Here is a 12,155-nt window from a genome sequence, read left to right on the forward strand (position 1 = left end):
GGTGGATGGAGTTTGGATTTGATTATTACGAACCTTATCAAGGCAGGACTCAGGATTCCCGAAGCCTGGTCCTCTGTTCCGCTTTGAAGCGGGCTATTTTGGAAAGTAATTTTAACTGCTTTTTATTTAGTTTCTAGCAAGGAGGAGGGGAGGAGGGGGCGGCTGGGAAGTTGGGGGTGGGAGAGGGGTAGAGGGGTCCAGGAGTTGACAGCAGACTTTTCTTCATCACTCTCTGACCAATTTCATTAAAGAGGCCTACAGCATCACCAATCTGGAAATGTTTTGTTTTGTTTTGTTTTGTTTTGTTTTTCTTACACTGAAGGAGGACACGGGCACAATCAACTTCACCAACTGGGCCCTGTGCTTTCGGAGAGGGTGTGTGTGTGTGTGTGTGTGTGTGTGTGTGACGTGGGTTCTTTTATAAATGAGGTTTATGTTTATTCCAAACCCAGCAGCGGAGAGGGAGTGGGGGTGGGGGAATGGCTCTCCAACCCGTGGCAAATGAGCGGCTTTTATAGGGAAGAATGGCCGTGGGAGTTTTCATTCGGTCAGACAAGGTTCTGCTCAAAGGCAAGGATCCTCTTTTCAGTCAGGTCAGGCAGACGTTTTACCAGTGCCTGCTCTCAGCCAGCCGGTCCTTTGCTGCCTACCTCCCGCGGGCCCTGCCCAGGCGCTGTCTCCGCAGGGCTGCTGTGGGGGAGCGGGGTGAGGCTGAGACCCAGGTCCCCAGTGATGGAGAAGCAGGCACTCAGTGGCAAGGCTCCCCCCTCCACTTTGCCCAAGTAAGGTGGAGAAGGGGATGCAGAGAGATGCTTCAGAGATGAGCTCTCAGGGTTTGGGAATCTGGGGAGCTCTTGAGACCCCTACATCACGTCTAAGACAGCTCCCCCAGGGCTTGCCAGCCCTCATGCCTGTCACCAGGCTCCCACTTAGGCCTGAATTCTGCTGTTGCCCCTTACTGGCTCTGTGACCCTCCTGAGCAACTTCTCTGAGACTCAGTTTCCAGGACTATAAGATGGCATCAATGACATCTCCCCCAGGCGTGTGCAAGGATTAAATGAGACTTTCGAGAAAATGCCTACTTCTGGCCACACTGAGCAGGAGCTCAAAGAAATGTGATTTCTTCTCCTTTCTTCCCCTCTGTCCCTAAAGCAGTGCTGTCTTTCTAGAAAAGTTTGGTGGAAAGCCTTGAACGTATGGGAGGATGCACAGATGGGTGTGCCAGGCTACTGGCCACCTGGGCGAGGATGTCCAAGGTCAGCAGCCTGCTGGCATCTTGGGCTTTCATTCTGCAGGCATGACTGCGAGGTTCCTGGGTGAGTCCAGGTCTTCCCACCGCCCCAGGTTGTTTGGTCCAGTCTCTGGAACTTCTGTAACGCCCGGCACACCAAGCCCGAGTAAGGTGGGGACTCTGGCAAGGGCCGACTCAAAAGCCGGGCAGAAGTCTTGGAGGGAGCACCAAAGCCAGGCCCACCGCAGCGGGGGCCCCGGGACCTGTGGCTGTGGTCTAAGTCCCGGCAATCTGGCCTCATTCTCACTTGGATCACCCCATCTACCTAGTAGCGCCCAGGGTGTGCATGCTTGAGCCCGAGGCACTCTTTTTTTTCTTTCTCTCTCTCTCTCTCTCTCTCTCTCCAGGACTCATTTTTCCTTTGGGATTTGAGGCGATTGGGGTAATGCACAGTCGCCCAGACCGTTTCCAATCCACCCCATTGGCCACGGAGGTCACAGCCCCTATTCTCCCAGTTGCACCCTGGTTTGCGAAGCCCTCCTCACGGGGCAAGCTGTCTTAACCCGGAGCTGGAGTCTCCCGATCCCCCATCCGGGCCGAGATCGCCCGAGGCTGCGGGGTCGAGCGGCGCCGGGAAGGAAGCTCGGTGGACGGGGTAATTAGGGACCCAACTTGGTGGCTGATGACGAAACCAGGAAGGGCTTTGGCCTTTGGAAAACGCATCCCATAAATGAGAATGGCTGGATTCCGGACTGGAATTAGGAGTTGGGGGCTAGGGAGGCCCAGCGGGATGGCAAAGGCGAAAACTGGGGAGGTTCGGGACACTCCTGGGGCTCAGCTCGCGAGTGCATTGGTGGAGCAACAAAAAATGGCCCCCAGCTTCGGAGCAAGTCCCTGCGCTTCGATCTCGCTCGCGGTCGAGCTGGGACATCTGAGACTCCTTGCCTGACGCCTGGGAGCTTTCACCCGACCTGGAAATGGAGTTTCTGGCACCCACCTCCAAAATGGGTGTCAGCGCAGTGAGAACGTGAGACGAAAGCGCCAGTCCTCGGTAGATGTCCGGTGCTAGTGAGCCCCTGAGCTCCCCACCGCTCAGCCTCCGCAGCAAGTTCTCCATTCCCTTCTGCCCGCGTTCCCAGGGTCACCGGGGCTTCTCATCGGAAAACAGACCTCCCAAAGGTATCATCATCAGTAGCCATTTATGATTTATTTGTGCAATAAAAAGCGGAATTTAAGATCCATCTTAGCCTCCCCCACCCATTGCCGATTTTTTTTTTCTTTCTAATGGTTATGCCTCAAAACTGAAGTCTGACCCTGTTCTGTACCCAGTGGAAAGGAAAGCTGCAAAGCAAACGGGACTTCAATGAACCACCTTCCCCTTCAAACCGAAAAGAGCATTTGTTCGGGGTCCATCTCCTTGGAAGGAGTTAGGAATGGTAAACGGAATGCGATTTGACACACTCCTGAAAGGGCAGCAGGCATCCACCCCCCAACCCCCCAACCCAGGGAATGCTTTTAGTTACAATATCCATTTGCAAAGAGCTATAGGTCCCTTTCCCCCAGTTTTAAATCTGTTGCTGTTATGGTTAACCGGGAGATTTCAAGTTCAAGATTTTCCCTTGATCATCTACAAACCTGCCGGATCCCTCAGCCCCTCCACTTCTTCTAAGCTCATCTTTCACCAGAGTTTGAAAAAGGAATAGCAATTCCACTTCTTTTCCATGAGTAACACAAACTGCCAGAGGAAATGTTTCAAAGTATTTCGTTGGCCATTTTCAATCCACTCCCCTACCCCAGGCTGAATCTGGGCACAAATCTTAATTGATTCACACTAATATCATAATTAAAACCACTGGCCCCCTCCCCCAGTCTTGGTGGGTTTTTTTGTTTGTTTGTTGTTGTTTTAACTGAATCCAGCTAGGAACAGAGAGCCCCCTTTAAAATAACTGTCTTTGGACAAACTTTACTGCAATAAAACAAATGTTTAATTTAATTCAGAATAAGAGATAAGAAATAACTCTTCAATAAAATATATAAAATTATACAAGGCACCCTTTCAAAGGGATAAAAGTATACTGGGTGGTGGGGGGTGGGGGGAGATGGAAAGAAAGATGAAATACCAGGGAGCTAAATGGGCTGTTTGACAACACCATTTTTAGCAAGTCAAAACATGGCTTTACCCTCTGCCCCCAACATGTTAAAAAGTATATAAATTTTTCTAATAAGTTTAGCACATACAATAGGTACACACACAGAGAAAGCATGATTTTTTTTTTCTTTCTGGATCTATTAATTGTTTAAGAATATTTAGCATATAGGTAATGGTTACAATGTATTTATTTTTTTAAGCAGAGAATTAACTACACTCCCCGCCCCCACCATCACCTTTGCAGTGTGTGAGGACTGACTTGTACCTAGTATTTCACAGAAACCATCAATTCCCCAGGCTTGCTTTAAACTTTTCACTCTCCAATTATCTGAAATGGAGTTAAGCAACAGCCTTGAGAGGAATTAGGAAGTACTTCCAGGTCCCACCTTACCCCCAAGGCATTCTCAGGATTCTTCTCATCCCCCCTTTTATTGATCTTACAAAAAAAAAAAAAGTTAAAACTTTAACAATCTGTAACAATGTGGACAGAAGGAAAAATATAGGGCCACAGAGGGTAGTACCTAATGAGTTTTTTAATGCATGTAAAAATGCAAAAAACACGATGTGTCCTGGTCATTTTGAAGAATCTCTCCATCTCTACTTCCTATGCATCCTGTCTAATTCTAACCTTTGTTTTCCATAAGCAAAAGGCAATCATCCCATCAAAATCACCAAATGTCAGCAATTTTTGCAAATCATTGGTCTCTCCTATAAGAAAAAAACAACTGGACTTATGCAGTCTCTTTTAGGAAAGTGATAGGTAGAAAAAGTATACATATGTGCATAATATAAATTTTGCCTTTCAAAATAATCTGCATTTTTATGGCTGCTGTATAAAAATGTCATTATATTTTATTATATATATATTTATATATAAAAACCACCAGAGCCAATCTTTGTGGAAGGAGAAGGGGGCATGTAGAAGATCACACCAAGAAAATGGGGCTTGGTGCCTCAGCCTAAACAACAAATTCGAACTAAGGCTGTGGCCATAGTTCTTAGGCCTCTTGGGGTGGAGCATGCATGCAAGGTTTGCAGAGCAGGCCTAAGGGCTTGGTACTGCCATTTGGGGGGGGCCCACTTAAACAAACATCCATCATGGAGTCTATGGAGCTGGTGTTCCTTAGGATAGATGGTACATGCCATATCCAACTGGAGTCGCATAGAGTCCGACGGGCGGAATGGGGAGCACGGGTCTATGGAAAGGGTAGGAGGCTCCGTATATGGATGCTGCTTGCAGGGGCGAGTTGATGGGGAAAGGGAGGCTGAAGCCAGAGGGCAGCATAGGTTTTGCAGCCATTTTCAGCTTTTCTAGTTCGGCCTCCTGCAGTCTTTTCGCCTTGGCCCTTCGGTTCTGGAACCAGATTTTGACCTGGGTCTCTGTGAGGTTCAGAGAGCTGGAGAACTCTGCCCGCTCTGCAATGGAGAGGTACTGTTTCTGGCGGAACTTGCGCTCCAGAGCGAGGAGCTGGGACGTGGTAAAGGGCGTCCGCGGCTTCCGGTTGGTCTTGTGCTTGCGCAGGGTGCAGGTGGTGGGGCTCATGTGTCCTAGAGAACAGAGAGGGAGGGAATTAGCAAAAGTGGCTTTCTCCCAGGTGTGCCAGCAAGGACCTCCCTCTTCAGCTTTCAAAAAGGGACTTCCAGTCAAATCCATATGGGGGGGGGTGGGTGGGACGGGAGGAGCATATTTAAATGGCTAAATGGCTTTATTTAAGAAATTGAGTCTTTTTACAAAATATTTGGAAATTTCACAGTGTATGGAACTTTCCATAGGGGAAACAACAGCATTACGGATAATGGAACTAGAACAGCTATGAACCGACTTCAAGGGCGCTGGGAGTATTCTCTGAGAAACAAAACCCCATTTAAGTTCTCTGGTCTTTCAAATGGGGAACTGGGTTCCTGACAACCCTCGCTTCTCTAAGATGATGAGATAAGCCCATAAGAAGACAAGTAAAAAAGGGTCTTATTAAACTGGGTCAGTCCCCTCTCCACGTCAGGAAAAGCTGGAGTGCGCCAGCGTATTTATGAAGGACAATCCTGCAGATAAAGTTCTGTGGTACATTAATAGCATCTCCTGATCAGGAGCAGCCCCATGCAATAAACAACCGCAGAGCTGTCATCCCATCCAGTCTACAGATTCTAAAACCTGAACATCATTTTACAGATCTGGATGTGGGAGAAGTTTCTTGGCCGGGTGCTTCTGTAATATAAAGTTTACTAAGAAGGAGGACAAAATCAGCTTGCTCATAAATGTAAATGTCAGGGGAAATCAAGCTTGCCTTGGAGCTGAGAGCATGTGATGACATTTTAGTCATCTCTAACCATTCTCTGGTTTAGAGCAAATGTGTAAATGATTAGTTTGTCACCAGAATTTAGAAAGAGGGAATAACAAGCAAAATAAAGGTATGCCAACCGCATGCAGACCCCGTATTTGAAATGGATTTGGTGAGAGGAAGTCATAGGACTGGGCATCCTTCTGATTCCACAACATCAACTAACTCGGGGGCTTCTTTTCCTCAAAGGGAGGCGGGGGCAGGAATGCAGAGCTGTGGGATAGAAGGCTAAACAATTAATTTTCTGCATTTGGCTTTTATGAGCTACACTAATTTTCCAAAAGCAGCCACAATAGTAACTCCGCAGTACTCATGGGGAGAATGTCGCATTTCTTGTTTAGTTACTTCGACGGCCCAAGAAAGAGTTTACACTTCATACTTGAGGGTGACACAGTAAGTCCCACCCAGCCTCCATTTCCAACAAAAGGGATTCCTCCTAGTGTGACATTATTAACCATCACTGTAGTGACTAAAAAGTTAAGAGGTAGTAGCTTCTAGGAGAGGATCAAAAACAGAAACCTGAGAGAGGGATGGGGTACACAGAAGTCTAAACTTTTGCATATGCTAATCCCTAAATAAGCCAGAGAGCTTGGGCACCTACTTCTTGATTTACACATAAAGTACAACCCTGTCTGTTGACGACTCCCGGAGATCTGCTTCCACCCTTCACTTAACCAGACCAGCGCGCTGTTTCAAGGCACAGACCAAGCTCCTAGTGTCTACCCTGGATCCTGCTCGATGTTTGCAGGAACTCTGTGCCCTAAACGGTCATCCCGGCTGCTCCTAGAGGGTACATGTGAACTAGGAAACCCAGGCTACAGAGATTACCCAAAATATCAAAGCCATAAAGCTAAGAGGCTTCCTCTCAACACTCCTCACCGCCCCCCCCCACAACCATTTTAAATCAGTCAAAGAATGGATGCGATTATACAAAGCAAAACAGCTTCCTCCAAATAACAAACCTGGCCAGACCAGTGGCTCCCTCCTGCCCCAGGCTCTGGTGCTAGGTGCTCCTTGGACCCACCATTCTAACCACAGCGCTTCTGCTGCCCTTTCTAGGCCCAAAGAGCTAATGAACCACTTTTTGTTTTAAAACTAAATCCCTTCTCCAGAATCTTGGATTTTTATCATGGGAAGGTCAAACCCAGGGCCCCCCAAACACCTCCCCAAGTTCCTCCTCACTGTGGGGGGAGTGGAGTGGTTTACAGAGCAAGAGGGGAATTGCCAGCCCAAAACCCGAAGGCCTAGGGAAATGGGGATTTCTGACCTCTGGACACCGCTCCCTGAAAGACGAATCCTTCATGTGCTGATGGGCATATCATGGACAAATACTGACCCAGGCCTAGAAACACATGTGCACTCAGTATTTGTCCAACAAATTAAGTTCCTTTAAGTTTCTGAGCCTCTATTTCACCATCAATAAAATGGGTAATACTGTGCTGTGTGGTTCAGAGTACTATATTTTAGAATACTCAGAGCCCTGTCTACCACCGGATAGGTGATCATTAAATATTGCCAACGTGTTTTTGTTTTTGTTCTGGGGTGGGGGCGTGGGGGAGGGCTGTTCGTCAAGCCCAAACTCAGTGTGTGCTGATTCCTCTGAACTCTTCTGAAATGTCCTAGTCTGTTACCAGGAGGCCAGCTGCTGCCACACAGAGATCAGATAAGATAATATGGTGAAAAGTGCTATAAAGCACTGTGCAAACTTGAGTTTAAATTCTTTGAGTCCTTAATCTCCACACCCTTTGAATCTTTTGGAGTTTCTAACAGGGTGGAGAGCTATGCCTGAGGGGACAGCCATTGCCCCTGGGGTATATGGCCTTGTTTTGTTCACCAAATACTATGCATCTCAGTCTTGAGGGCTGACCCAAGGAAATGAAGGAAGGTGTGTGTGTCTCCCAGCTTTGGAAAAAGTCCCTGGGCAGACTCTTCTTTCTCACCTTTTCTATAGGTGCAGTGGGGGTAGAGAAATCCTAAAGGCCAGGAGATAGAAATAGAAATAAAAGGGGCTATAGGGAATGAATTCTCCAAATTGCACAAAGACCCAGGCCCCAAAATAAGTGCTAAAGCTGGAAGAGAATCAATTCTCCTGGGCCTGCATGCCATCCTGCTTCATTGGCAGGAAGCGGGGTGCTGGTGTGGGGACCTCTGCTTGGTTTCTCTGGGGACAGGGATCAAAGATGGTCAGGACATCCTAGAGAGGAGCCGAGCTTAGACACCAGGGCCCCTTGCCCAATTCAGCCATTGCTGGTGACCTGGGTCAAGCAAGTTCAGTCCTTTTCAAGTCCAGGTGTCTGGGAATAACCACTTCTCCTGTGCTTCTTCTCCCTACACTTGAGGATTCCAGTGATATTAGGATCTGGTGAACTAACGAGCATCATTTTGTGAACTCTCAAGCGCTGTTGGAATGCTGTTAATTATTACTATGAGCCGAGGGAGCCCTCGCTCTCTTCTGACCCTAGCCCGCTCTGGGCGAAGGTGCTAGCTGCCAGGACGACAGAGAGACAGTTCCTCCCGGCCTCAGTCTCTGCCGCCATCCCTTCATGGGATCCTACTCGGAAACCCGCGGGACCCGGGGAAGATTATGATTTCTACCCAATACCGGGGGTTAGAATTCAGCTAGTCTTATCTGTAAGAGGGCCCATCTCGCTGGGCTGGGAACTCTGAAAGGAGGTAAGGCACCTCCGACTCTGTATGGCGTATATTCGAGTGCTCATTAAAAGTGGATCCCTCTTCACTCTCCAGACAGAAACCCGCCGGACGGCGAGACAAAAATAAGCAAAGTGGGTGGAGCGCGGGGCTGAGGGCTAGAGAAGCGGGTAACCGAGCGACCCGGCAAACCTGCTGGGCTTCGCCCTTCGGAGACCGGCGAATCCTCCACTGTGTCGGACACTTTGCACGGCTAGGGGATCCCGAACGCGCGCTGCGCGGACCTGACCCAGAGGGTGTCTTGGCTCCCGCCGGCTCGCGGAACGCTGGGGACAACAAGCCACGAATCGCCGGCTCGCTCTCCCGGGAGCAGAGTGCAGAGGGGTGTCCGTACCCCCCGGCCTGGAATACTGGCCCCCTAGCTCCCTCCAGAAATCCGCGGACCCGCCTGTCCCTTGTCCGGCCCGGACGCTCACTCACTTGGCGGCGGCGAGTATCTGCCGGGTTCCTGCATCCACGCGGCTCCGTCTTCTGAGTTTTCCGACTTGACCGAAGCGGTCTCGAAGGGCTTGACCAGCGGCCCGGGGCTGTGAGCTTCCCTGGCGCCGTGTCCGGGCAGCAGCAGTGGCCGCAGGGTGGCCCCGGCGGAGGCGCTTTCGGCTGGCAGTGGGGACGCCTCCTTGGGCGGCTTCTTGTCCGACATGAGCGCCTCCACGCTGAAGGGCAGGCTGGAGACCTTGACGCGGTGCTCCTCGGCGGCCCCCTCGGCTCCCCCGGGCCCCGGGCCCGGCCCAGCCACCATCGCCGGGCCCTCCTCATCAGACGAAAACAGGTCATTGCCTTTGGACGGAGAAGCCATGACTTCTCTGCCCTACGTAGCTCCCCGCGCGCGACTCCGCTGGCAACCCGGCAGCGGCGACTCAAACTTTTTTGGGGGGAGACGGGAGGGGCGCGCCCGGAGCCGTGCCTTTCCTCCAAGGGGAAGTGGGAGACTCGGCTCAGCCAATCGGCGCCGGCTCTGGCGCTGACGCCACAGACGCTCGTCTCTGATTGGCTCTCCTGGAAGAGGCTGAGGCCTTTTTTTTTTTTTCCTGTTTGAAATAAATTAGGAGTTAATTACAGGAGCAGTCAGCAGAGTTGTTATTAGGCGATCCCTCAAGGGTTATAATCACGCCAAAACTGAAAAGTCCATGGCGTAATTAAGGCCGATTATTTAAAGAGGAAGTTCGCCGAGTCCCATTTCTTCTCTCTTTTGACCCCTTTTTAAAAAGGCACCTCGCGCCCATCCCACTTCCCCCAACCCCCATCGCCAGAACACGTTTAAAATCTACAACTGACGTTGCAAAAAACATTTGTGAAGCTCCTACTATACGCGGAAACTGGACTGACTTTACAACTTAGGAGTCAGCACTGAAAACACGGGCCAGCATCCCTGCTAAAAGCAGTAACACATCCATGAAGCTTATAAGAGTATTTGGCCGCTGGCAAAACTACGAGGAAAGCTATTACCCCTAGAAGAAAAAACGGAGAGAGCCCAAGAGGTAGTCAAGAGGGGCTGGTCTTCCAAAGCTCTGACTGGAAGATTTAAAGCAGTGGCCCCCATCCCTTCCACTCGAAACAAAACCAGCGTACTCTTAGAAAAACCATCCCGCGTGTTTTCTTTCCCTTAAGTCTCCTCTCTGGGCGACACCCGGATCCGACCTTTTTCTCAGGACTACGTGTATTGTGTGTTCCTGCGTTTGTTTGAGCCTATGTTTGTCATGTGTTTGGGTGCCAGTGTTTGCCTTCAAGGGGGAGGAGGAAGGAAAAGGTGCCGGTAATACCTAGTGCTTCCCTTCCTCTTGCAAATCTCAGAAATACCGGGTTCTGAGTTTGCACACCCAAGGCCTGTGTACACTTTTGAGAAGCACATTTTTATTCATTGCACCTGGTTTAAAAAAAAAAAAAAGGCATATATATCCCCACCCCATCCCAAATTATACCCTGGGTAATTACATCTCAAAGCCTTAGTGATGACTGTACCAGCCCAGGGACAGGGGAGAGGGAGCTATGGGTGCGCAGAGGCCTTGGATCTCTCCGCAGGCCACCAGGCCAAGACCAAAGTGCTTCAAGTGACCCTGTCCAGGCTGCATCTGCTCTTTCATATATCTCAACGATTAACCCGGAATGATGAGATAAATAGAAGTCTCCGAGTGCGGCCTCGCACACAGCAGATGCTTACTAAACAGTTCCCAGATCCTTGGAAGGAAGGCACATTGTTTTTAATTACTGAAATGATAAAGGCTTGGAGGCTACCTCCCAGTTCAAGAGTCTTAGAAACTTGACCCCCAGACTGATCATGATGATGCACTCTTTCCTTCACTGTAAACTCCTGCATGGAGTGAAACTCTGTGGCTTGAGGATACCCTGAATAGGCATGATCTGAATCTTAGGGGGTAAAAACAGTCTGTACTGCCCCATTAATTCAGTTTGATTAGAAATGGTTCTGAAAAAGTTAAAAAGTTAAAAAGTGAAGAAGTTCTAACCACTGTCTTCTAAAACCTCTCTCCAATCAAGCACATCCCCCCACTCCCAACCCCCAACAACTTGGAATCTCAGAGAAAGTTAAAAAAAAAAAATTAAACTATCTGGAGATGCATACATTTTCCCCTAGAGTCATACTTGATGATAGTTGGCTTGATATGCATCTCAAATACAGTACAGGTAAATCCAGATTAAGCCCTGTGCCTTCTGAGGTACCCAGCAAGGTGCAGGCTATATATTTTGGAAGCAAACCTAAAATTCGTTTAGCCTTAAGCTGCCAAAGTGTACAAAAGGGTTCAGCTTTCAGTTGGGCTGTACCCAGATGCTGTTTTATAATTGTTCCTGAAAACTCACTGTTAATATTTGCTAGTTTAGGGGCACACAGGCTCATTCCTGGGAAATTTTTAAAAATACATACTACTAGAGCTTTTTTGTTTTGTTTTAATGAACTCTTCTGGGACAGAAGAAGCCACGTTCCCCCTCACTACTTTCAGGTCCCGATGTTCAGATAAAGAAGGAAAATTCAGACGCTAGAAGGAGGAAAATAGTAGAGACAAAACAAACAAACAAACAAACAAACAAACAAACTGGTGTTCAAAACAGGGATGCCAAGCTCTGGCTATAAAATGAGCAGGAGAGATGCCCAGAGGGCAACCAGCCTGCCCACCTTTTCCTCTACCTTGTCCATTCCCATCTCCCTTCTCGGGTGGGAAAATTCAGGAAAGGGTCTCAGTTCTGCTGGAAAAAAAGTCGACCCTCAACAGAATCCTAGCCCTTTATGGAAAGCCTCATCTGTGCATTTGCTTTTGCGTTGGTTGTGTTTTCTAGACTTTTTATTCACCTCTTCCTGGCCGCGGGAACTTAGTCGCGTTACTTTGCCTCTCTCAAACTGCTTTTTTATTTCTAAAATGAGATATAATAATCCTTACCTGGCATGGCTCTTGTAGTAATTAAATTCAATAGGCTACGGAAAGTAACTAGGTGTAGAGGATCAATAAAAAAATACTATATATCAAAAGCAGGAGTAGTGTATCGCATGCTTTCTCTCTGCTGGATATCCAAAATGAGGCTCATCGCCAGCCTTCACGGAGTTCAAGATAGGTTCTTCCTAAAATCTCCGGGGCTCAGAATTTTGCGCAGCCTTAAAAGTGCGCGGTGGAGTTATCGTCCCTTGGCGCAGGACTGACTTTGGCGCTTAGGGGAACTTACTAAGGTTTGTTCCCAGTGACGTTGACGTAGCTGCAGTGCTTGTAGGAAGAACAGTGGG

General features: G+C 48.8%; 1 protein-coding gene across 1 annotated transcript; it reads right to left on the reverse strand.

The window, feature by feature from the left end:
* Positions 1 to 3,201: 3,201 nt before the first annotated feature.
* Positions 3,202 to 9,343, reverse strand: MSX2 (msh homeobox 2). Its single transcript, XM_032336989.1, has 2 exons — positions 8,846 to 9,343; positions 3,202 to 4,928 (listed from the first exon to the last, which is right to left on the reverse strand). The coding sequence occupies exons 1-2, from the start codon at positions 9,222 to 9,224 to the stop codon at positions 4,504 to 4,506; spliced, it is 804 nt and encodes a 267-aa protein (XP_032192880.1). The 5' UTR covers positions 9,225 to 9,343; the 3' UTR covers positions 3,202 to 4,503.
* Between the last annotated feature and the right edge of the window lie 2,812 nt (positions 9,344 to 12,155).

This window comes from Mustela erminea, chromosome 3, assembly GCF_009829155.1.
Source record: "Mustela erminea isolate mMusErm1 chromosome 3, mMusErm1.Pri, whole genome shotgun sequence".
In the NCBI taxonomy this organism is placed as follows: domain Eukaryota; kingdom Metazoa; phylum Chordata; class Mammalia; order Carnivora; family Mustelidae; genus Mustela; species Mustela erminea.

What these genes read in the sequence shown, in the direction of transcription:
- MSX2 (XM_032336989.1), bottom strand. Translation starts at nt 9,224, where the DNA reads ATGGCTTCTCCGTCCAAAGGCAATGACCTGTTTTCGTCTGATGAGGAG. An exon ending in CAGATACTCGCCGCCGCCAA is followed by an intron (nt 4,929 to 8,845) that starts GTGAGTGAGCGT and finishes TCTGTTCTCTAG; the next exon opens with GACACATGAGCCCCACCACC.